General features: G+C 54.0%; 1 protein-coding gene across 3 annotated transcripts; it reads left to right on the top strand.

The window, feature by feature from the left end:
* The first annotated feature begins 3381 nt into the window (after positions 1 to 3381).
* On the top strand, positions 3382 to 21534 carry LOC102851768 (angiotensin-converting enzyme-like). 3 transcript variants are annotated; one of them, XM_006897793.1, is made up of 25 exons: positions 3382 to 3636; positions 4228 to 4395; positions 4871 to 4964; positions 5612 to 5755; positions 6163 to 6354; positions 6643 to 6740; positions 7053 to 7225; positions 7501 to 7724; positions 7935 to 8079; positions 8362 to 8460; positions 8741 to 8863; positions 9167 to 9378; positions 9986 to 10122; positions 11381 to 11539; positions 11842 to 11929; positions 13514 to 13657; positions 13802 to 13993; positions 15363 to 15460; positions 15652 to 15824; positions 17597 to 17820; positions 18112 to 18256; positions 18623 to 18721; positions 20287 to 20409; positions 20952 to 21139; positions 21302 to 21534. In XM_006897793.1, exons 1-25 carry the CDS (start codon positions 3382 to 3384, stop codon positions 21532 to 21534), a joined length of 3930 nt encoding a protein of 1309 aa, XP_006897855.1. The 3 variants fall into 3 exon arrangements, with proteins under 3 accessions (XP_006897855.1, XP_006897857.1, XP_006897856.1); XM_006897795.1 differs by lacking the exons at positions 3382 to 3636; positions 4228 to 4395; positions 4871 to 4964; ... (7 more) ...; positions 8741 to 8863; positions 9167 to 9378 and adding an exon at positions 9638 to 9818; XM_006897794.1 differs by lacking the exons at positions 3382 to 3636; positions 4228 to 4395; positions 4871 to 4964; ... (7 more) ...; positions 8741 to 8863; positions 9167 to 9378 and adding an exon at positions 9638 to 9860.
* Positions 21535 to 23511: the final 1977 nt, after the last annotated feature.

The following is a 23511-nucleotide window of genomic DNA, read 5'->3' as shown; positions in this document are numbered from 1 at the left end:
GAAAGATGGGCAGTCTCCTCTTGTGCGATTTACTACTTCTGAAAATTCACCAAAGGGTCAGCTATGGGTCAGTTCAGACTTGATGATACACAACAACATTTAGTTCTACAATCCATTTCAAATTCATTTTTGTACATGGTGTGAAGTAGGGGTTCTCCATCTTCATTCGTTTGCAGGTGTTGATCCAATTGTTCTTAGACCATTTATTGAAGAGTTTCTCCACATCTCCCCCATTTAATTGTCCTGGCATCCCGGAAAACAAAACAAAACAAAAAGCATTTCCCCATAAAAAACCCACAAAAAGGGTTTATTTCTGAACTCTATTCTATTTCATTCTTCAGCATATTCTTTTCAAGAAATATTTCTCTCAAAGTATAGTAATTAGTGACTCAGCCTTCTCCAGGAGTAAGATAGAAGGATGGTGACATCTCTCAAGCCAAATGCATTTCTTTGGACAGATCCGATTAGTCATAGGGAGACCCTCTGTCAAAAAGTTTGCTCTCCTGAGAGTCTTTGCACTGGTCTTATCTTAATTTCATCTTCCAGAAGGATTTGCAATCCCTCTCCTTTGCTGGGCTGGAAGCTTGGAAGGTAGCTAACTGACCATCACCAGAGGGCTTTATCTCTCTTCCACTTATCAAAGTTATTGTGAATATAAAATTAAATCATTTACATGAAGAAATTTAGGAAGTACATTTCTCCTAGTGTTATCTTACTATATCATTAGTAAGGCCAGTGATAGAATTTCATCTTCTGTTCAGGCGATCCAGTTTGATTCCTGGTCAGTGCATAACCATCACCCATCTGCCATTGGAGGTTATGGGTTGCTCCTATGCTAAAGAGGTTTCAGTGGAGCTTCCAAATTCAGAGAGACCAGAAAAAAAGGGCCTGGAAACCTGCTTCCTACAATGGCCAGTGGAAACCCTGTGGATCACAATGTTCTGAACCACAGTGCATCCTGGGCATGGAGCAAGTCCAGGCAGCCTTCTTTCTACTGTGTATGGCACTGTCATGAGTTGGGAACCAACTGACCACAACTAGCAAACTGGGCAACGACAACAATACTCATGAGTAAGGTTCTAAAATTAGAAGTTATTTTTAACTTTTAGTCATTCGGATCAAGTCTGCTGTATCAACATTATCACAAATTACAACATAGTGAGGTTTGGCCCTTTGCCTTCTGGCAGGGGCCTGAGCTTACCACCATCATTCTTTCACTCCTCACTCATTCTTCTTCCTTAAAGGGATCTACTTAGTGCCAGACACTGTGCTGCCCTCTGCAAAAAAAAAAAAAAACAAAAAAAAAAAACAAAAAAAAAAACAGAGAAAAAGGGGATGTGGTTTCTGCCCTCCAGGAGCTTATGGTTTACTGAGGAGTCAGGATCCCACTCAACAAGTCATTGCAATAAAATGCAACTTGAATAGGGTTGGGGAGTGGGGAAAGGGAGAGAGCCAGTTTGTTCTCTGTAATCAGGGGAGCTAGAGTTTGTCCCCAACTCCATCTGGCTTCTCAATTTCATGGTTTTTCAATGAAGCTGACCCACACTGTGAACACTAGAACATGCTTAAGAAAGAACCCAACTGTTGTTCCAGCCCCTGCTGCTTGTGGTTCTTCAGGCTGAAATCTGCCTTCCCTGGGCCCTGCTGTATCTTTGCTGATAGTAGCTGTGGCCAAGGCCCCCATCTTCCTCTCTTAGCCCCCCTCTCTGGCCTGCAGTGCCAAAGTCTGGGAGGCACTCTCAAAAATCCCTCCTCTTGCCAAGCCTCCTCAGGAACTTGGAGGGAGAGGAGCCCCCAACCCCCCCCCCCCCCCCACCCCCACCCCCATCAAGACTGCACCTCTCATAAAAGACTAAACCAAGCTGTTAGACCAGTGTGAGAGCCAGGAGGCTGTGAGAAGAGCTCAGCCCCCACAGTGTCCACTGAGTCAGCCCCAGTGCACCTGTGTGCATCCCCACTCTCGTGTTGACCCCCTAAGCCAGCCCAATGGGTCAGAGTGGGACAGGATAGGCACAGGCAGGATAGAGGTGGGGAAAGCTGGCTTTCCTCTCCTCCAGCATCCAGAAGATACTGGGGTGGCTGCCACCTCCTCCTTCTTTGCACCTGCCTCCTCACCGCTACCTTCATCCTCATCCTCCCTCACACACTTCTCCAGGCACCACATCCTGTGACAGCTCAGCAGGAACTCACAGGGCCTTCTGGAGTCACATGGTGCCACACGTCATGTTCCTCAGAGCCCCAGATGCCATCTCACACACAGGTATCCAGGGACCATAGCGATCTTTAGGGCCCCAAGCAGCTGACTTGGCTGGGGTCTCCCAAGGTCAGCTGTCCTGGCTGGGTGCCTGCTCTCCCTGCCCAGCCCCTTATTTTCAAGGCCAGCTACTAAGATCCTTTCACCTTTAGGGAGACAGGCTCATTGTGAGGAGTTAAGGTGGCCACTACCCCGTCCCCTTGTCACTCTGCAGTGAGACCACCTCAGACTGGGAGGGGATGAGTGTGAAGACGTGAGGTGACTTGTAACAAACCACTCAATCTGTCTGCACCTTCATTTCCTCATCCGAAAATAAGGGAGGGTTGTAAACTGTAGGGCTTTCTGAGCTCTCCGTCTACACACCTGAGATTCTGAGGTTCTGTGTTGTTTAATTGTTCCTTCGTGAACTGCTGACAGCTCGACCCCCAAGCGAGGGGTGCAAGCGTGCCAGCTCCCCAGTCTCCCCTGCCTCCTCCAGGAGCAGCCCCTCCACACGCTCCCCCTTTCCTGGCAGCTGCGACCCCAACCATGCAAGTCACCAGGTGATTGCGTTGCTCTGGTGTCCAGCCTCACCTCCCCAGGTTGGAGGGGGGTGCTGACCCTAAAGGACCCCAGCCCATGCAGGCCACACCCCCAGCAGACCCAGGCCGGAGATGGACCTGGAAAGAGGAGGGATCTTTAACCCCCGCGCTACACTCTCGGTTGCCCTCGTCACTCCGAGCCCAGAGAGGCCGGGAAGATGGAGAGGCTGAGCCCGTGTGCTCTGTGATGGTGACGACACAGTCCTTCAACGTGGCTCCCCCAGTGACAGCCTGACCGAATCTTCAGCCCACCGCCCCGGGCGCATCGCCCCAGACGCATCTCCCAGGCCGCGTGTGGCCCCTCCCCGGGAGGGCGCCCCTGCCCAGGGCGGGCCAGGAAGCCCGGGTCCCTGCCCCCGCTCCGTTAGGCCCCAGCGGCCCGGGGACTTTGAAGCCAGGAGGAAACGAGGCGGCGCAGAGGGGGGTGTGTCGGCGGCGGTTTTATAACCGCAGGCGGCCGGCGGGGAAGGGTAGCACCGGCCGCGCACCTCGCCGCACCGCGCCAGCGCCATGGGGGCCGCGCCCGCACCTCTCCGCGCCCGCGCCATGGGGGCCGCGCCGGGCCTCCCGGGGCCGCTCGTGACGCTCCTGCTGCTGCCGCTGCTGCTGCTCCCGCCGCCCGCCGCGCCGACGCTCGAACCCTCGCTGCTGCTGCAGCCGGGAAACTTTTCCAGGGATGAGGCCGGGGCGCAGCAATTTGCGCAAAGCTTCAACTCAAGTGCTGAAGAGATACATTTCCAGGACACAGAGGCCAGCTGGGCGTATGAAACCAACATCACCAGGGAGAATGCACAGCGCCAGGTGGGCACCGGGGCCCGGGGTGCGGGGGCGGGGCCGGGCTGGCCAATCACAGGCCTGCGGCGGCGGCAGGGCGCAGCGGGATGGGGAGGCGGCGGCGGGGAGCGCGGGGCGCCCCGGGCCTGGGACCTGCATCCCTATTACCCCTACGCCCACTCCCCCTAGCGGACCAGTGGTGGGTGTTAGCATGGTGCTGGCACAGGCGCCTGCCCATATCGGTGCTGAATGGAAGCTGAGATCGAGTTTCCCCAGATGGCGGCCTGAGCTGAGGGTGCCTGTATGCCTTGGGACAATCATCTTTTTGACAGCTGTCTTCTCCCATTAGAACTCTGCTCCTGCTTTTACTAGGTCCTGTCTAGTCCCCTGCCTCTCCTTCTGCCTCTTCGCTGTCCCAGATTTCTCTCCCTTGGGCACATCCCCCACGTCCTGTCCTAGAGGGTCCAGGAGGAGGGACGCTGTTCCTCAAATCCCAAAAGCTCCCCTCTCCAGGGCAAGGGGCACTAAAGGGCAGAAGTCAGAGTGCCCTTGACCTTGCTTCCACCCTGGCAGGGTGGCCTCCGTGCATGCCCCCTCATAAACTCCTGGTGCCCACAGGAGGAGGCAGCCCTGCTCAGCCAGGAATTCACTGAGACCTGGGGCCACAAGGCCAAGGAACTATTTGACGACATCTGGCAGAACTTCACTGACCCCAAGCTCCGCAGGGTCATCAGCTCTGTCCGCATCCTGGGCCCTGCCAATCTGCCTCTAGCCAAGCGGCAGCAGGTGGGCTCCCTGGGCCAGAGGGCTGGGCACAGGGTCGGTGGGGAGACCACCTCACCCGCCTCCCTCCTGGAGGGTAGGCAGCCTTGGGGGAGAGAAAGCCCAATGTCAAATGAATTGTTGAGCATGATTTTCCTTGAACATAGCCCAGGAAGCAAAATACTGTGGAAAATTCAAGTGGAAAAGCAAAATTCAAGTGAAAGATGAAACTCTAGGCTTCGAAATTTCACGTTTGGCTTATGGGTTTCCTCAGGAAGATGGAGAACAGTTAAGGGAGGCACAAAAAAAAAAAAACAACCCGGGAGGAACATACCCTCACTACAAGGTGGCAGCCAAGATGGTGTTGGTAGTGCTTACCAAGTCACCTCCCTCCTTTCTTGAGATTTCTACCTGCTCGCAAAAAAACGGAGGCTAGTGGTCAGAGATCTCTAGCGGGGCTGTTCACAGCAAACTTTTCTTTCCCAACTCTGCACACCAGTACAACTCTCTGCTGAACAACATGAGCCGGATTTACTCCACCGCCAAGGTCTGCTTCCCCAACAAGACTGCCACCTGCTGGTCCCTGGACCCAGGTACGGCCCTGCCTGGCTCTCTCCGCTGGGGTGTCGCAGGCCTCCCCCATCCACTCTACTACACCCAGGAGGACAGCAAGCTTGTGGGAGGCCTGTGGAGGGAGTAGGTAAAAACCCCAAAGGCATTGGCCTGGATGAGGGCTGTGCTATGCAGGTGCTCCCACACCGCTGCTTCCCCTGGCCGACTGAACCCCAGAGTCCGCTGCCCCATGTGCCTCTCCCATCTTGCTACTGGTGGCTTGGTTTTCCCCTTTTGTGCCAGGAGCCTTCAGTAGACCCTGGACCCTTTGTTAAGATAATGTGGCTTTGTTTCCCCATGTCTTCCTGTTCCCCTTCAGTCCCAGTGAGGTCAGTTTGCATCGATGAATCCCAAGGGGTCTGGGTTTTGCCTTCTGGATTGCCATCTTCCTATGTTAGCACCTTAGCTCATCATCTCCCTGGGACTGGGGCCCTGCCTGGGGACTTGCTTTGAGTAGCTCCTAACCTATTCCACCCAGCTTGTAAGCTGCCCTTGACTTTGGGGTAGCATGGCATGGAGGATGCTCATGGGAATGGTAAGGACCAGGGTGGTGACCGATGAGGGCTGTGAAGATATTGCAGACTTGCACGGGGAGCCCTCTAATCAGTGTTGCCTGCCTGTCTCCCAGAGCTCACCCACATCCTGGCCTCCTCTCGGAGCTACTCCAAGTTGCTGTTTGCCTGGGAGGGCTGGCACGATGCTGCGGGCATCCCACTGAAACCCCTGTACCAAGAGGTCATGGCCCTTAGCAATGAGGCCTACCAGCAGGACGGTGAGCACATCTTTCCTGTTCCTTCTGTGTGAGCACAGCCCTTCCCAGCTCGCAAGGGGTTGCTGCTCAGCCACCGTGACTTGAGCAGCTCTTAGGCTGAGTCCCACATTCTTACCAAATAGGTTAGGCCCTAGGCCACACAGGTGTAGGTGGTGAACGTGGACTTGATTCCAGACTGCTTGCCATGTGCAGCTGCCCTGCCCTCACATTGCCCTCCCTCCCCAGCACGCCTGGCTCTGCTCCTCAGGCCTAGAATTCATCTTCACCTCTGATACTGAGATCTAGCCCAGGCCATCCTCCCCTGCTTGCTGGCACATACAGATCTGGAGCCAGGAGAATGGCACAGGAGAGGTGGGGAGGTGGAGGTACTATCTGGAGCCTGAGCTGCCCACTCCCTGCCCCGCTAGGCTTCTCCGACACAGGGGCCTACTGGCGCTCGTCGTATGAATCACCCACCTTTGTGGAGGACCTGGAGAACCTGTACCATCAGTTAGAGCCCCTCTACCTGAACCTGCATGCCTATGTCCGCCGAGCACTGTACCGCCGATATGGGGGAAACTTCGTCAACCTTAGGGGACCCATTCCTGCTCACCTGCTGGGTAAGGGCCTGACCTCCAGGCATGTCCTGGGGAAACTTGGTATCCAGGAGAACACTAAGGGTAGGGAAGGTGGACCCCGTCCTCGCCATCATCTACATCGTCAGGAGGGGCCCCAACAGCATCGCCTGGGCACCAAAGTGAGGTGGGACTAGTCTGAGGGATCCTTGCCCCTGAGGCAGCCAGGTGGGGTCAGCTGCCCTAGAGAGCCCCAGAATCCGGGTGGTGGCACATAGGGTGTCGCTTAATGACAGCAGAAGTCAAGCTGCCTGGCTCCCCTTGTTCATCTAGGGAACATGTGGGCCCAGAGCTGGGAAAACCTCTATGACATGGTGGTGCCTTTCCCAAACAAGCCCAACCTTGATGTCACTAGCACTATGGTGCAGAAGGTAAGCCCTGGAGTGGGGTGGCGTTGAGAGGATCAGGACAGGAAGAGGAGCCGGATGGGTCACATGAGAGCAGTGGGTGGGGCAGGGGCCTGGCCCTCTTTTTTTTATGGAGAAGTGGCCTGGACAAGGCGAACTGGGGTCTATCAGTGAGGCATCCTCCTCCCTCCGGGTCAAGGGGACGGGTTTGAGCATCATCCATGTTCATCAGTTCTGAAGCCCAGGCTCTGGGCAATGTCTGTCACAGGCAGGCACTGGCCTGGTGGAGACCTCAGCTCTCCCTGGTCTGGTCTCTGACCAGTGCTCCACCCTCAGGGTTGGAATGCTACCCACATGTTCCGGGTGTCAGAAGAGTTCTTCACCTCCCTGGGGCTCTTACCCATGCCCCCCGAGTTCTGGGCAAAGTCCATGCTGGAGAAACCAAGTGATGGGCGGGAGGTGGTGTGCCACGCCTCTGCTTGGGACTTCTACAACAGGAAGGACTTCAGGTCTGTATGTGGGAGGGACATGGCAGGGAGGAAGGCAGCCTGGGCTCCCAGGGCTTTTAGGCTGCCACCCTACAGCAGCCCTGGCAGGTCCTCAGCTCTGAGCTTTGAACAAGGAGACAGCCTTTGTGCCGGTGCTGGATGAGGCAGACTGAAGGCCTTTCATGTTCCCAACTCCTCTGAACCATTGTCTATATCTCTCAAGTGACAGGCTGCCTGGGCCTGGGGTTCCTGCTCTGCCTTGGCCTTTCTGCTCACCCCCACCCCACTCCACTCAGGATCAAGCAGTGCACACGGGTCACGATGGATCAGCTGACCACGGTGCACCACGAGATGGGCCACGTGCAGTACTACCTGCAGTACAAGGAGCAGCCTGTGTCCCTGCGCAAGGGAGCCAACCCCGGCTTCCACGAGGCCATTGGGGATGTGCTGGCACTCTCGGTCTCCACCCCTGCACATCTGCACAAAATTGGCCTTCTGGACCAAGACACCAATGACACAGGTATGGGGACACCGAACCCTATCAACCCTGTGCCACATCCTCACATCTGCCCCAGCTCAGGCAAGATGAGCACGTGCTGAGCTCCAAGTCCGCACCCTCCGGTGGTTCCCTGCCAAGCGCCTGCCCCTCACCTCTTGCAGGCTCCTCCCGGGTGCACCCACTTCTGGCAGGACTCCTCCTCCCTCTGACTTCTTTCTCCTCTCCCCACAGAGAGTGAAATCAATTACCTGCTAAAGATGGCACTGGAAAAAATTGCCTTCCTGCCCTTTGGTTACTTAGTGGACCAGTGGCGCTGGGGGGTCTTTAGTGGGCGCACCCCCCCTTCCCGCTACAACTTTGACTGGTGGTACCTCCGGTGAGCAGAGAGGGGTCAGGAGGTTCCTCTCAAACCAACCCCCCTCCCCAGCCCTGAGCACCCAGGAACCTCCTGCCCCGACCAGGCCCCTCTTTCTAAGGACAGTCTCCCTCCTTTACCCATCATGTTCTTTCCTGTGTGAAAGCCCCTCCTCCAGGAAGTCCTCCCAAATTCACCAGGATGGGGAAAGAGTGGCTGGGTGAGAATGCCCCTGCTGGGTTGTCTTTTCCAGATCTGTGCATGACAACTCTGCCATGAAATTATTTAACTATCTTCTTTTAGAACAAAGTACCAGGGCGTCTGCCCTCCAATTGTCCGGAACGAAACCCACTTTGATGCTGGAGCTAAATTTCATGTCCCAAACATGACCCCGTACATCAGGTACTGTTGCTTCCCCTCAGCTCCTAACTCTGTGACCCCCTCCTGTGACCCTGGCAGCCCCATCCATGGCTTGTCTCTATGCTCTTCCTGACTCTCCTCCCCAAAAGGCCTTGAATCCAGGGCTCCGACCTTCTCCTTTGTCCTGTGCCAAATAGGCTCTCCCCTGTTCCCTAAGACAGTCCCTGGTCCCACTTCTGCCCTGGGGAAGCTGAACGGTGCCTGAACAGGGGACCCCAGTTCCTGCTTCTGTACCCCACTAATGCCCACACTGTGGCTGCAGGTACTTTGTGAGTTTCGTGCTGCAGTTCCAGTTCCATCAAGCTCTGTGCAAGGAGGCAAATCACCAGGGCCCACTGCACCGATGTGACATCTACCAGTCCACTCAGGCAGGGAAAAAGCTCCAGTGTGTGGTGACAGGGGAGGTGGGCAAAGGGTGGGGGCAAGGGCCTTCCTGGGCAAGGGTGTCACAGGGCCAATGTGTCTCTCCTTTCCTTTCTCTCCTCAAATATTGTCTGAACGGGCCTTCTGGTTGGCTAGGGGAAACACATTTGTCCCTGGTACCTTCCCAGAGCTTCTAGGCCTAGTGGTGTTACTGCTGACATTTTTGTGGTCCAGGGAGGTGGAGGAAGGACACAGTGACCACAAGTGGGCTAGGTGGGCCAGTATCAGGCTGTAGCCTGAGCCCTCTTTGCCCACTCTGCCCCAGAGATCTGCTCCAGGCAGGCTCCTCAAGGCCCTGGCAGGAGCTGCTGAAGGACATGATCGGCTCAGACATGCTGGACACCAAGCCACTGCTCGACTACTTCCAGCCACTCACCCAGTGGCTTCAGGAGCAGAACAAGCGCAATGGCGAGGTCCTAGGCTGGCCAGAAAACCAGTGGCGCCCGCCAGTGCCTAACAATTACCCAGAGTCCATTGGTAAAGTCTGGGGTGAGGTGGGGTGGGTACTAAGGCCAGTGTTGGTCAGCTCTCCCAGCTGAGCTCTGAGCTTTGCCCTGGATTCCGGTGGCCCCAGCCCATAAGCAGGGCACAGAGATGGGCCTCCTTGAGGGGGTACACTGGAAATGAGGGCCCCTGGGGCCAGACTGGACAGCACATGGTTCTATGAGGTCACACTGCAGGATCCGCTCTCATTGGCCAGGCGCCAGGCACCTCAGGGTTCCGCTTTCTTGCGGCCATGGGCCAAGGTTGGGCTCCTCTGGGACTGTCCAGCTTCTTCCTCCTGTTGATCTGCTGGGGGCACCTGCTGCCCGTCCCTAGCCAGACAACACCTAACCAGCCAAAAACCAACCAGGCCACCACCAGCCAGGCCACTACCAACCAGGCCTCCACCAGCCAGGCCAGTGCCAGCCAGGCCAGCATCCGCCAGGCCTCCACTAGCTGGACAACCCAGAGCCCAAGTGGGACCTGTGGTTGGGGAGAGGGGAAGGGCTGGAGAGGGGAGAGCGAGGGAGGCTGGTGGCAGGAAGTGGAGGGCAGAGACGCGAGGGGAGGCTTGTCTGCATCTCTATCCTCTGTCCTGCAGAACTGGTGACAGATGAGGCTGAGGCCTGGAAGTTTGTGGAGGAATATGACAGGACAGCCAAGGTCGTGTGGAACGAATATGCAGAGGCCAACTGGAACTACAACACCAACATCACCACAGAGACCAGCAAGATTCTGGTGGGGGCCACCTCCACACTCCCACACACACACACGTGTGTCATGCAAAGACACACAGAGAAACACAGGCACACACGAGTGTGCAGACCACACATACATGTATACTCATCCACAAATGCATATACTAACACACACACAAGCGTAACTGTACACACAACACAACACCTACACACACCTGCACACTCTCAGGCCCCTGGGCTGCCCCCTCCCCAGAGGGACCACCTCTCCAAAACCTGAAGAGAACCCGAGCTGAGAGGACCCAGCTGGTTTTCCCTGATATCACCTCAGATAGATATCAAGGCTGATGGCAGGGGCGTGGGGTGGGGAGCTGGACAATTATGAATTCTAAAAGGAGCTCTGGTGCCTTAGTGGAGTCGTGCTGCCACCCCAAAGGCAGGTGGTTCAAACGCACTAGCTGCTCCCCTGGCGAAAGATGGGTAAACTAGTCCTGTTCATTTTATAGCCTCTGAAAACCCTCTGGAGGGTCAGCTATCCTCCTCCCTCCACAATACATAACAATAGCAACATTACTATTGTTACGTGCCGTGCCTCCGGGCGGGTTTTCAGAGGTAGTAAAATCGTACAGGAGGGCATTGCCCGTTTTCTTCTGTGGGGTGGCCGGCAAACTTGTGGATTCAAACCATGTACCTTTGTGCTGACAGCACAGTTCCTTACCACTAGTGACAGAATAATTAGCACATAAAAAAGTGAAGCTAAAACCATTACCTAAAAGATTGAAAGGCTGTTTGCCACCACAGAGAGAACCATGTCGCCCCACCCTACCCTGCAACATCTGTTTGCTTGAGCACAGGGGATTCCAGAGTGAGCTGTGTTTACGCACAGAGAAGGAACCTTTCTTGAAGACTTACTGTGCGCTGGGTACCGTTTCTTAGTCTTGGCATTTCTTGCCTCTTATTATCCATCAGCCTTGCAAAATTGATACCCTTATTCCTATTTTAGAGCTAGAACCCTTAGCCCAGAAACCGAGATCACAGAACTAATACAAACTGCTTGTTTCCTAAAATCCTTTAAGACACATGCAGACTCGGCCTTTCTGGCCTGTCAGGATGTGTCTCTCTACACTGCTGGCGTTTGTGGAGGACACACTGGAACATTATCACAGTCGGGGCTATAAAGTCTCTTAGGCAAAACCATCCCCCTCTCTTTCACCTCCCCTTGTCCCCCAGCCATGGCACCTTCTGATCAGAGGCTCTCCAAAACTCCTGGGTCCTCATAACATCAAACCTTGTGCCCTCAGCTGGAAAAGAACATGGAGATGGCAAACCACAGCCTGAAGTATGGCATCTGGGCCAAGAAGTTTGATGTGAGCAATTTCCAGAACACCACCATCAAGCGGATCATAAAAAAGGCTCAGGACCTGGGACAGGCGGTGCTGCCCGTCAAGGATCTGGAGGAGGTGAGGTTGCAGAGCGGTTAGCAGGGAGTGGGGGAGCCAAGGTCAAGGCCAAGACCTCAGCTTCAGGGATTGAGTCCAGCAGGGCACCAGGCCTGGCCTTCAGGCTGCTTCTCTTCCTTGATTTATTAAAAGGCAGCACTCGAACCAACACACATCTACAGAATTACAGCAAAGGCAGCATTTTGGGGACCAGCCACTCCTTCTGCCAGATCTTCTAGCAAAGAAAGTGGCCTCGGGCAGAGCAGGTGGCCGAGGTCTAGGAACCAAGGGCTGTAGGTCACTGTCTCTCTTCTTCTCTGCAGTACAATCAGATCCTGCTGGATATGGAGACCTCTTACAGCGTCGCCTCTGTGTGCCACCCAAACGGCACTTGTCTCGAGCTAGAGCCTGGTGAGCATGTCTGGGGGGAGGGGAGAAGATCTCAGGGCAGTGCAGTGCAGTGCAGTGCTGGGGCAGTGCGCTGGGGGGTGCAGGCAGGTGGGGTCTTAACCTGGACTGTTATTGGCACATCCAGACCCCTCCGCCACTTCTCTTCTTCTGCTCTACTTGGTTCCCTCTGGGTCCCTTCAAGACCCCTCCATTGCCCCTCTTCTACTGGAGCCCCAGACTGTCCCTCAACAAAGCAGTGGGTTTCTGGGGGCTTGAACTTAACTCCAGACACCTTCTCATCCCATTCTTGTCTTCCTCATCTGCTCTGACTCCCTCCCCTGCCGCACCCCTCCCCAAACCGGATGGGGCACACAGCCCCTAGGAGCACAGATAAGAACCTGGTCTCCTGCTGCATAGCCCATGCTCCCTTGGGTCCCTCACGTCACTTCCTGCTGGCCCTGTCTGCCCCGTGTCCTCCCTCCACTCTGGCCAGCTGGGCCCTCAGACCTTCTCCTTTAAAAGCACCAACCCTGCCTCTGTCTCTGTTCTCTTCAGGCCATTCTGCCCCTGTCGCCTCCTGACAGGCCCCTTCCAAGGTTGAGAGCTAGAGGCATAAACATTCCTCTTGGAGGAATCTCTACCCAGAAATGGTTTCTTCCTGGTTCCCCACCCAACTCCCACGTTAGAACAATGACAAAGAGGAAGGGAAATGAAAAATAAACAGGAGAGAGAAACCGTTTCCCAGGCGGGGGCGGGGTGGGGGTGGAGGGGTGTCTGTCTGTAGTTTTGTAATGTGGGCAAGCACGCAAGAAGTGTGCACGCGTGCGTGTCTGTGTGGGTACATACATTTATGGAGAAAAATGTCAAAGGGATGTGGGTCTACCCCCTACCCCAGCAGCCCCTCAGTCCAGGGCCAGGTCTTCAGGTCACTGCCCTGTGGGAGTAAGACATGCGCATAAGCCATATACTTGCAGCACTTACAGGCCCAGAACTTCTGGCTCCTTAAGGAAGCCATTTCTTTCGATTTTTCAGTCTTCACAGCTGTTCCGTACCAATTTGGGACTGTTCTGGGCCTGGAGGTGTAGGGGACACAGAGCTGAACAGGCCCCTCCATGGTCAGGGACCCACACTCCAGTTGAGTCTGTGCTCCCATCTGAGGGCTAATGATGCTGGTGGTGGGTGATAGGACCAGAAGAACATTAGTCTTTTGGCCTTCACACTGATTCCTCCTCAAGGGGAAGGGGTGATGAGCAGGAATGACCAAGTCAGGGTAACAGTGACTCTGGAGTTGGGTGCCTTGGTTTGCACCCCCTTCCTTATAGGGAAATCCCCGAGGAAGCCTTGGGAAAGAGAAGTGGCATGTGACTCACAGGGTGTTGAAACCTTTCAGCTGCCTGAGAGCACAGATGTGTAGGGGGCCAAGCCCAGGTTGATGTCCTCCCACCCTCTCTCTCATTTCTCTGGAATTACTGGAAGGTGCTTCCCCCAGATCCTGCCAGCCTCATCCCAGCTCTGAATGTCACAGCTGGGTTTACCTAGTGAGGTGGAGGCGGGAGGTGAGCCAGGGACTGGGGACTCCAGCCATTCAACGCCCTTCCCCTCCAGATCTGACGAAGCTCATGGCCACATCCCGGAACTACGAAGAACTGTTATGGGCTTGGGAGGGTTGGCGAAACAAAGTGGGCAGATCCATCCTCCCTTCTTACCCCAAATACGTGGAACTCAGTAACAAGGCTGCAAAGCTCAATGGTGAGTCCTAGCTGCCCACAGCAAGTGCTGTCAGTCCCAGGGTCCTCTGGGGTCCTTCAACGAGGCTCTCTAACACTGGGGAGAAGTGGATCCCGGAGTAGGAGGCAGGCAGGTGCTAAGGACCTGGCGGTGTTCCTTCTGCAGGTTACAAAGACACAGGGGACTCGTGGCGTTCCACGTACGAGACGCCATCGCTGGAACAGGACCTGGAGCAGCTCTTCCAGGAGCTGCAGCCGCTCTACCTGAACCTGCATGCCTACGTGCGCCGTGCCTTGCACCGCCACTACGGGCCTGAGTACATCAACCTGGAGGGCCCCATCCCTGCGCACCTGCTGGGTGAGGGTGCCCCTGGGTCTAGGGGAGGGAGCCAGGGTCAGGGAGCAGGAAGCAAGCTGGGAAGGGGCTGCAGATGGCACGTCATGCTTAATGACATGAGCCCAGAGGGAAAGGTGCCTAGACTTGGTTGGAGAGGTGCTGACATTTGGCCCCACATTTGCTACCGACCTCATTGTGCTGTCACCATGCATGGTGGGGCGGGGACTAAGGGGTCCATGATTTTGTCAGAGGAGGCGTTCTCAGCTACTGTCAGTTGAAGCAGCGGCCACCAGAGGGTGCTGAGGGGGGGTTGGGAAGGCTTCACCAGGAGCTGGCATTTGAGCAGAGCCACAGATAAGAGATTTTGATAGACTGAAAATGAGGGCCGGCAAAGAGACAGACTGAGAGTTTAGGCTAAAGGTGCTAATAGAACGAGGAAAAATCCTGAAAAGGTTGCCATTTCAGAGGTTAGAGATACGAATGTCTAAGGCAGGTGACCGAGTCTATGAAATGAGCAGTGACCGATAAGAAGGAGTGGTAGGAACTGGAGCAAAGCAGAGGCTACCAGCTTTCAGTCACTGTTGGACCATGGGGAGCACTTTAAATGGGAAGTAGGGGCCTACAACACCCATGGTTCTATGAGAGAGGCCAGATGGGGTCACAGACCAATTACAAGTCAGATCTGGAGCAAGACGGCCCAACTTGGTGTGGTTTTCTACTCAGCATGGAGAGAGGGCACTGCTGTAGTCCAACTACCTCTCCTCGATCCTTCTCTGGTGAAACCACAGAAAATTTAGGTGGACATCAGTTCACTGACGAGGAACAAAAACCCCGGGAAGGGGAGGCACATGCCCAGGGCGTCCCAGGAGCTGGGCCAGAGCCAGGGTTATGCTCAGCCCCTGGTGATCAGCAGAGGAGGAGAGGCGCTAGCTGCCTCACTCGGGTTCCGACGCTCATTCTCATCTCTCACTCGCTCCCTGTTTCTCTCTGTTTTGAACTTGAGATTCTGGCCTGATGTCAGTTCAGGTTCATTCCACTGACAATGAAAGAATCTCTAGTTCAGATATATTCCTGAACCTGCCTGCTCATTTATTTGATGGTCTTCCATTTTACCAATATTAGAAAACTGGTCTAACCTCGCCTCTTAATTGAATCTCAGGATCATCGGCCTCTCCTTAAGGAGATAGGTGGTCCTAACCAGAGTCACTGACAGGTGACCTGCAGTAACCAACCTTGAGCGATGTGAAGGGGACACTGCAGAGTAGGTGGTCAAGAACATGGGCTCTAAAGGCAAACACCTGCCTGCCTTTCAACTGCCACATGGTGCTGATGAGCCTAAGAAGTAACATCTGTCTCCGTCTCTCACCATCTCTCCCTGACCTGCCTCCAGGGAACATGTGGGCCCAGACCTGGACCAACATCTATGATCTGGTAGTGCCCTTCCCGTCAGCCCCCAAGCTGGATGCCACTGAGGCCATGATAAAGCAGGTCTGTGCTGAGTCCCTCTCCACCCATTCTTATACCTCATGACCAGCCCCAGGGCACAGGGGAGGGAGGCTCCCAACAGGGTGTGAAAGAGTGTCTGAGATTCAGGAGTTCTCCCCACCCCAGTAGCTTCCCTCCCTGAGAGGCACTGTCCTCATAACCCCCGATATTAGCAATGCTCTCTCTGCTTGTAGGGCTGGACACCCAAAAAAATGTTTGAGGAAGCGGATAATTTCTTCACCTCCCTGGGACTGCTGCCTTTGCCCCCCGAATTCTGGAACAAGTCGATGCTGGAGAAGCCAACAGATGGGCGGGAGGTTGTTTGTCATGCCTCTGCCTGGGACTTCTACAATGGCAAGGACTTCAGGTATGTTCAGGCTAGAGCCAGAGACTCTATGCTGAGCCCAGTGGGTAAGGAAGTGAGCCAAGTCAAGTCTTCCTTGTGCTTCCTTCAGCCACAGGGAGCAGAGAGAAAAGAAATGTGGGGGCCAGGACTTAGGACAGAGGAACAAAAGAGTTGGGCTTAGTCTGAGCTCAGCCATTGACTTCCGGCAGAAGAATCCCATCCACTAAATGAGGGTCTCCTCAAGTGCTAAGCACTTTGGACAGTTGGTCAGGGGTCAAGATCTTCGTCCTGAGTCTAAGCTGCCCAGCCTTCCCCACTCCAGGGCAACCTTTGCTGCAGTTTGTCCACTCACTGTGTACCTTTGCCTTGACACAGGAAGAACAGGGGACCCTTTGCATAGGTCCATCCTCAACACTGACAAAGGTTCAGAAGCCATCTTCATCCAAAGATAGTGTTTCCATTACCTCTTGCTCCATAACAAACCAACACCAAAACAATGATGTAGAGCAGCTCAATGCTTACGATTTAATGGGTCAAGAATTCAGACAGAAATGGCTGCCTGACTTTGCCCCTCAGTGACTGGGACCTCAGCTGGGGTGACTCTGATGGCTGGAGGTGACTAAGATGACTGGAGCCATCTGTTTGAAGCCTTGTATAGGATGTTTTGGTAACACGTCCACGTGCCTAAATTGGACTTCTTTACAATGTGACAGTCTCAGGTAGCCTGATTTTTCACGTGGCACCTGGCATACCCCAGGGAAAAAGCATTTTATTGATTGAAGAAAGTCATAAGACTAACCTGGAATCAAGGGAAGGAAAAAGATCTTACTTAAGAGAAGTGTTGATCTTTTTTTTTTTTTAATTTTTGTGTGAGTGTACCATCAAATCGGATCTGACTGGTACAGGAGGAGATTGTCCCTCCTTCCCCGGCACAGCATCTGGTGGATTCGAACCGTGCGCCTCTGGGGTTGTAGTTGCAGCTCCTTGTCACTAGGCCACCAGAAGGGAAGTGTGAACAGGTGGTGCACCATAGATGATAAAGCGTCTCTTGGGGTAAGAGCAGATACAGAGAGATCCATCCCCAAATTGCATGAGGTCTATAGCTATAATGCTGGGGTGGACAGGCTTAAAGGGGAAGACAAGCTCTTGGGGGGGACATCCTTTAAATGAGGGATCAGAGAAGACTAATAGACCCCCAATCTGATTATGACCAATTTTCTAGACAGCTCTCACCTCCCTCCTTGATAAGAATGATGGACAATCTGAGTCAAGCCAGACTGGGTAGATCCAAGAAGAACTTACCAACATTGAAACTGACTCAATGTGATTGAAATGACAAAAGAGGAAAGATTGGGGAGAGAGTTGGAACCATCTGGCTTGGACAGTGTCACTTTGGTCCTGGCTATTAGGACTCAGAACGAATAGGCCTGCCTGCTGGTGTTGAGCTGGTTGAAATGCAGAAATGACATGTTTACCTCTTTGTTGTTGTTGTGTACCGTTGAGTCGATCCAACCATAGCTGACCCTCCAGCTCTGTACAGTCTTCAAGCAACATGGCAGCGTGGGCTGGCGTTGTTCAGGAAAGCTGTATACCGTGTACGATTTCCTTACTTTCAGTGCCCAGACTCCCTCTGTCTCAGGCTCCCGCAACTCTCATTATGCTTTTCCTTCCCACAGTGCTGGACTCCCTGCAAACAGCAACAGTGGGGTCTGTTCTATGTTCAGTAAGGTGAGCGGGACCCCTCACTGGCCCTCTTCCAACGTTTTCTTTTCTTTCCCATGTTGTGTCTCCAGAATCAAACAGTGCACCACTGTGAACATGGAGGATCTGGTGGTGACCCACCACGAAATGGGCCACATACAATACTTCATGCAGTACAAGGACTTACCTGTGAGCTTACGGGAAGGTGCCAACCCTGGCTTTCATGAGGCCATTGGGGACGTGCTGGCTCTCTCAGTGTCTACCCCTCGCCATCTACAAACCATCAACCTGCTGAGCAGCGAGGGCAGTGGCTATGGTGAGAGAGGAAGGGGAGAGTCTGCAGAGACTCAGGGACCAGGCAGGGGTGGTCAAAATTTGGAAGTGGAAAAGAGGGGAGATTTAGTGGCCCAGGAGAAGAGATCTAGGACAAGAGAATGGAGAATAAAGGATCCACTAGCCTTGTGAGCCTGGGAGAACAGAGTGCACAGACTTTCCAAGTGGCAAGCTCAGAGACACAGCTTCCTCCTGTGCCCATCACACACAGAGCTGCCAGCACCCAGCAGGAGGTGGGAGCTAATCTGATGGCTGGGCCTCCTTCCCTTGGCAGAGCACGACATCAACTTTCTAATGCAGATGGCACTAGACAAGATCACCTTCATCCCCTTCAGCTACCTTGTGGATGAGTGGCGCTGGAGGGTATTTGATGGCAGCATCACCAAGGAGAACTACAACCAGGAGTGGTGGAGCCTCAGGTTTCTAGAATGTTCCTGAGGGGGAGGGGTCTTGGTAGAGGTTCTCTTGGAGGTATGAGTCTTGGATGGGTCAGTGTGAGTCCACGTGTGTGTCTGCCTGCATCTGTGTGCATACTGTAATGATATCTGCTGAACTGTGTGCATCCTGTGTCTGGGGAGATGTCTATGTGCATACATGTGGGTCATGGTGTGTACACACATGCAAATGTGTGTAATGTGTTATTACCTACGGGATTGGTTCACACAGACAAACAGGAGCCTGGGAGGTCCTCAATGCAGGGACCACCCTTCATTTCAAAGAACACCAACTCCTCCCAGCTTGGTTTTCCCCAAACTTTCTCTCCAGTGGATCTTCCCCCTCCGCAGGCTGAAGTACCAAGGTCTCTGCCCCCCAGTGCCCAGGTCTCAAGATGACTTTGACCCAGGGGCCAAGTTCCACATTCCTTCAAGTGTGCCTTACATCAGGTAATGGGGAAAGAAGGAGGAAATTCCCTGGGGAGCGGAGGGGGGGAGGAGAAGTGTTGCCTACAGCTTATCATTTACACATTATGGTGACCCATCAGATACTGCTTCCTAGGCCAGGCATCCCCAGGGGACCCTAGCTGCAGGAAGCGTGGCCTGAGCCCGTGCATTTGCTACCAAGGCAGACAGTTGTTTCTTGAAACATTCTTTTGATCTGGTGAGAATTTCTAACATCCAAACAATTGAAAACAAACTCAATCTATAAAAACTTGGTAAGGGTTTTATGAGGCCATGGCTATGTTGTTGATATTGGCCATGACACATGGCTACATTAGGGCTGTTTTATAAAGAAGATTGCGATTACTGCATATTATTTATGTTGTCTGTGATAACATTTTAGTTGTACCTGAAAGACCCTCCTATACACTAAAACTCGATATTAGAGACTCAGTGTTGTTACAGGCACAATTTCAGTCACAATTTTGGGTTAAGACAGAACTGAGTTAAAATCCAGGATCTGGAGTCTTCCTAGAAGGCATAGGTCTGAGGAGACCTTACTGTGCAGTTTCAGGTTTTTCTGGGCCACAGGTAGCCCAGGCTTCCCACAAGGGGAGGTGCAGAAGGCACTGAGGGCTGCCCAGGGTGGGCTTTGGTGGCCTTTAGTTCTTCCCTCCTTGACCTTCTAGAAGTCCGTGGGAAGTTCTTGACCACCTTGTCCCCTCTTCCCTCCCAGCATGTGGCACTGTGTCAGCACTTAGTCAGGACCTCATAAATTATGGTGAATTCTCTCTCCTGGAGGTCAAGGAAGGAGAGACCCATTCAAGAGCTCCAGATAGCAGCAGTGGGCAGGGCCTGAGTGGACCCCTTACTGGAGCACCTTGGAGTAGGTCTAACCTGGACAGCCAGCCATGACCCATTAGGAAAGGCCCCACCCCACCCCTCCTTTGAGAGTGGTTTCTGGTGTTCCAAGCCAGCTCTCACATTCACATGGAAGTCCCTGCTACGTGGTTAGCATCTCAGCTTAGTAGGCTGATCTCCGTGCAAAGGTGAACAAAGGACACTTGGCTGGTTATAGAAAAACACATTGCAAATTCTGCCCCAAACCCTTTCAGGGAGTTCCAGTGGCATGTGGCTTGTGCCAAGCATTCAAGAGGAGTAGGCCTGAGCCTCTTATTTGAGGCATTCTTTAAACCTCTCTAGACGTTGAGGGGGTGTTCCAGCCTGGACAAGCTGACTTCTGCCAGGAAATCTCTGTTGCCTTTGGCAAAACAGGATCATTGGACTGGCTTCTCTGCCTAGACCTCCCTTCCAAATACCCTAGGAACATGCTGTATCTTTGAAGGCCTTGTTCTGATCATGCCCTGTACATGACCAGGCCAAGGACCCCTTGGGAGCAAGCCTTCCCAAGATGAGGGACAGCCTTCCCATTGGGGTGGGGAGGGTCCACACAGCCTCATTCTGATGCTCTGACTCCAGGGACTGGGAGTGAGGAGGGCTGGCTCTGCTGTTCCCCAGGGACCAGTCACAGGGAGAAGGGCGAGGCTTCAGTGGCCTTCCCTCTGTTCCAGGTACTTCATCAGCTTCGTGATCCAATTCCAGTTCCATGAGGCACTGTGCCAGGCAGCTGGTCACCAGGGCCCCCTGCACACGTGTGACATCTACCGGTCAAAGGAAGCAGGGAAGCGCCTGGCGTGAGTCTCACAAATGTTCTCTGCCCCATGCCAGGTGTTTCCGGGGTGGGACCTCCCAGCCTCGATGATCCTCCAGGCCCAGGTCATCACTCCCTACTGCTACCCTAGACCTGTCTACGTGTCCCCAGACCTGCCCATGTGTCCCCAGACCCGTCCATGTGTCCCCAGACCGTCCATGTGTCCCCAGACCGTCCATGTGTCCCCAGACCATCCATGTGTCCCCAGACCGTCCATGTGTCCCCAGACCGTCCATGTGTCCCCAGACCATCCATGTGTCCCCAGACCGTCCATGTGTCCCCAGACCCGTCCATATGTCCCCAGACCCGTCCATGTGTCCCCAGACCATCCATGTGTCCCCAGACCGTCCATGTGTCCCCAGACCCGTCCATGTGTCCCCAGACCGTCCATGTGTCCCCAAACCCCAAAGAGACCTATCAGCTGGGAGAGGGGCGTGAGTGAGGGGTATGAGGTGGGTGTAGGCCGGAGCAGAGGGGCCACTTAGCCTTTCCACCTGTCCTCCTGACTCAGTTCCTCTCCCCCAGGGACGCCATGAAGCTCGGCTACAGTAAGTCGTGGCCAGAAGCCATGAAGTTGATCACAGGGCAGCCCAACATGTCCGCGTCCGCCATGATGAACTACTTCAAGCCACTCATGGACTGGCTCCTCACCGAGAACTGGCGGCATGGGGAGAAGCTAGGCTGGCCCCAGTACAACTGGACGCCCAACTCCGGTACCACCACCCACCCCACCTAGCCCCAGGCCGGACCCCTCCCCGGTCTAGCCCGGTGCAGCCGGGCCTCAGAGCGAGGACAGGGATGGGACACCTCTCAGCCCTGCCCACCGCCTGCCCGTTACCCTGCCCACTGCCCTGCTCTCCTTGCTTCCCTCCCAGCTCGCTCCGAAGCGGCCTCCTCCACCGGCAGCGGCCGCGTCAACTTCCTGGGCCTGGACCTAGAGCCGTACCAGGCCCGCGTGGGCCAGTGGATGCTGCTCTTTCTGGGTATTGCCTTGCTGGTGGCCACCTTGGGTCTGACCCAGCGTCTCTTCAGCATCCGCCGCCATGGACTCCACCGGCCACACCGAGGACCCCAGTTCGGCTCTGAGGTGGAGCTGAGACACTCCTGAGAGGACGAGAGCCCAGCTGAGATGAGCCAAGGGGCACAGAGACTGCCAGCCCACCCTCCACCTCCATGCCCAGGGCACAAGGCCTTCATCCTGACCTCAAGCCCCCCACCACTCTCATCCCTGGTCTCCAGGCACAGGCCGCCTCTCTGGGAGTCTCTGCTCAGTCTCTTTATGAATACAATTAAAGGTCCTGTCCTCCCTGCCGAGTCCGTGTGTCTACCCTCAGCACCAAGCAGCCCCCCAGTCTGACTACCCTTCAGACAGGGCAGTGGGTAGTCCTGCCCACCCACCCAGGAGACGTCGGGAACAAGCAGGAGCAGACACATCGCCGCACTGGAAGACAATGGGGGCCACTCTAGCTCCCTGTCCCAGGTGTCCCCATTGATAGCCAGGTCCCCAGAACAAAAGCCTGGCTGTCCCCTGGCTGCTTGGAGGACAGTGCCCTGGGTCTACCCAGCCCACTGACTGTGGCTCACTATGGCTGTTCACCTCAGACTTCTGCTACCTGCTCCTGACGCCGCCCCTCAAGACCAGGATTGAGTCCCCTTGCCTTTCACCGTCTCTCCCCAGCACTCAGTTGAGAACTGAGCTTGGCCCTCACCACGTGCCACACTGCCAGGGAAACCCCCTTGTCCCCGCTGGAAGGTGACCCACTTCTGGGGCATGAGGGTTGCCATGCTGTGCAAAGATTACCTCCAAGGGCCCAACTCTTCTGCCTCCCAGCACCCAAGCCTCCCCTCAGGAGGCAAGCATAAGCTTGTTGCCATCATTTTAAGGAGTGTTTTTGTAACTTATCTACCTGCTCACTGTAGAAATTTGGAAGCTTCAGAAAGAAAAACTCACAAAACCCAAAAACCCTTTACCTCAACTCAGACATAAATATTGCTGACATCTTTTCAGCCTTTTTTTTTTCATACCTCTATAAATGTTTAACTTGGATCCCCTCTTTTATTAACAGTTTCTCACTTGTAGTCACTTCTCAATTAACAGGAATTTTTTTTTTAAATTTGATGTTGATATTTAAACACCAAACCTAGAACTCAGTCAGTTGGAAGCTGGCCAGTTTTCTCCCACTTCCAGGCTGGCCCTTCAGCCCGAAGCCTCTTCTGACTTTGATGATGCCCTGATCTCAAAATTCTTGACTCTTCTGGCCAACTCATGTATCCATTGTATCTCTGAATCTATTGTGTTGTTGTGTTGGATTTGTCTATAGATATGTGTACATTTGTGTGTCTATATGCTTCATTTGTGTATATGTGTTTGTGTCTACGTAGGCTTCCTTTGTGTATGTGGGTCTGTATGGTATGTGTCTGTGTTTCTGTGGGTGTATGTGTGTACATCTGTGCATTTGTGTGCATGTGTTTCTGTCTGTTGCACTCTCCTTGACTGTGCAGGTTTGTGCGCTGTGGCAGGATGTAGAGTGAAGGTGGTTCAGATAATACTCTGGAGGGTGGAAATTGTTTCTGATCTTGTAGAACAATGGAGTTTATAAACATGCCCTCTAGATGGTTCTACCCCCAAAGACATCTTTAATTGTCCCTTCTCCCCACAGTCTGGTGTTTTCAGAGATCTTTGCCAAACACACTTCAGTGATTACACTCTTCCTGTGTTTATGAACTGAAGAGCTTCCTGGTGACTGTCAGAGCTGAAGGCAGCATGAGGTTCAGCACAGACAAAGGGCAGACTAACTTCACACTGGGGTTGCCTTGACTTGTCTTATCCATTGAACCTCTTGAAATGTTAGACTTGTTCAGACTCCTGATTTTGCTTTACTGAGTGGGGTGGGAAGAGGCCGAGTCTACCTATATGGTGGTGGAAGAAGGCAAGGTGGTAAGAGGAGGGAGAGCAGACCAACTAGCATTTTCTAAGAGTGACCCTGAGGTCTGAACCCTACCCCAAGCTGAACCTCCTAAAGGCTCCTCAGTGCCCAGCTCTTACGCATGTGGGTCAGAGGTTCAAACTCCCTGTGCTCTTCTG

This window comes from Elephantulus edwardii, unplaced genomic scaffold, assembly GCF_000299155.1.
Source record: "Elephantulus edwardii isolate Elephantulus edwardi_28Jun2011 unplaced genomic scaffold, EleEdw1.0 scaffold00216, whole genome shotgun sequence".
Lineage (NCBI taxonomy): Eukaryota > Metazoa > Chordata > Mammalia > Macroscelidea > Macroscelididae > Elephantulus > Elephantulus edwardii.
Note: the sequence above shows the minus strand (reverse complement) of the source record. Positions and strands in the feature narration are given on the sequence as shown.

What these genes read in the sequence shown, in the direction of transcription:
- LOC102851768 (XM_006897793.1), top strand. Translation starts at nt 3,382, where the DNA reads ATGGGGGCCGCGCCGGGCCTCCCGGGGCCGCTCGTGACGCTCCTGCTG. An exon ending in CATTCCTGCTCACCTGCTGG is followed by an intron (nt 6,355 to 6,642) that starts GTAAGGGCCTGA and finishes TTGTTCATCTAG; the next exon opens with GGAACATGTGGGCCCAGAGC. An exon ending in TACAATGGCAAGGACTTCAG is followed by an intron (nt 15,825 to 17,596) that starts GTATGTTCAGGC and finishes TTGTGTCTCCAG; the next exon opens with AATCAAACAGTGCACCACTG.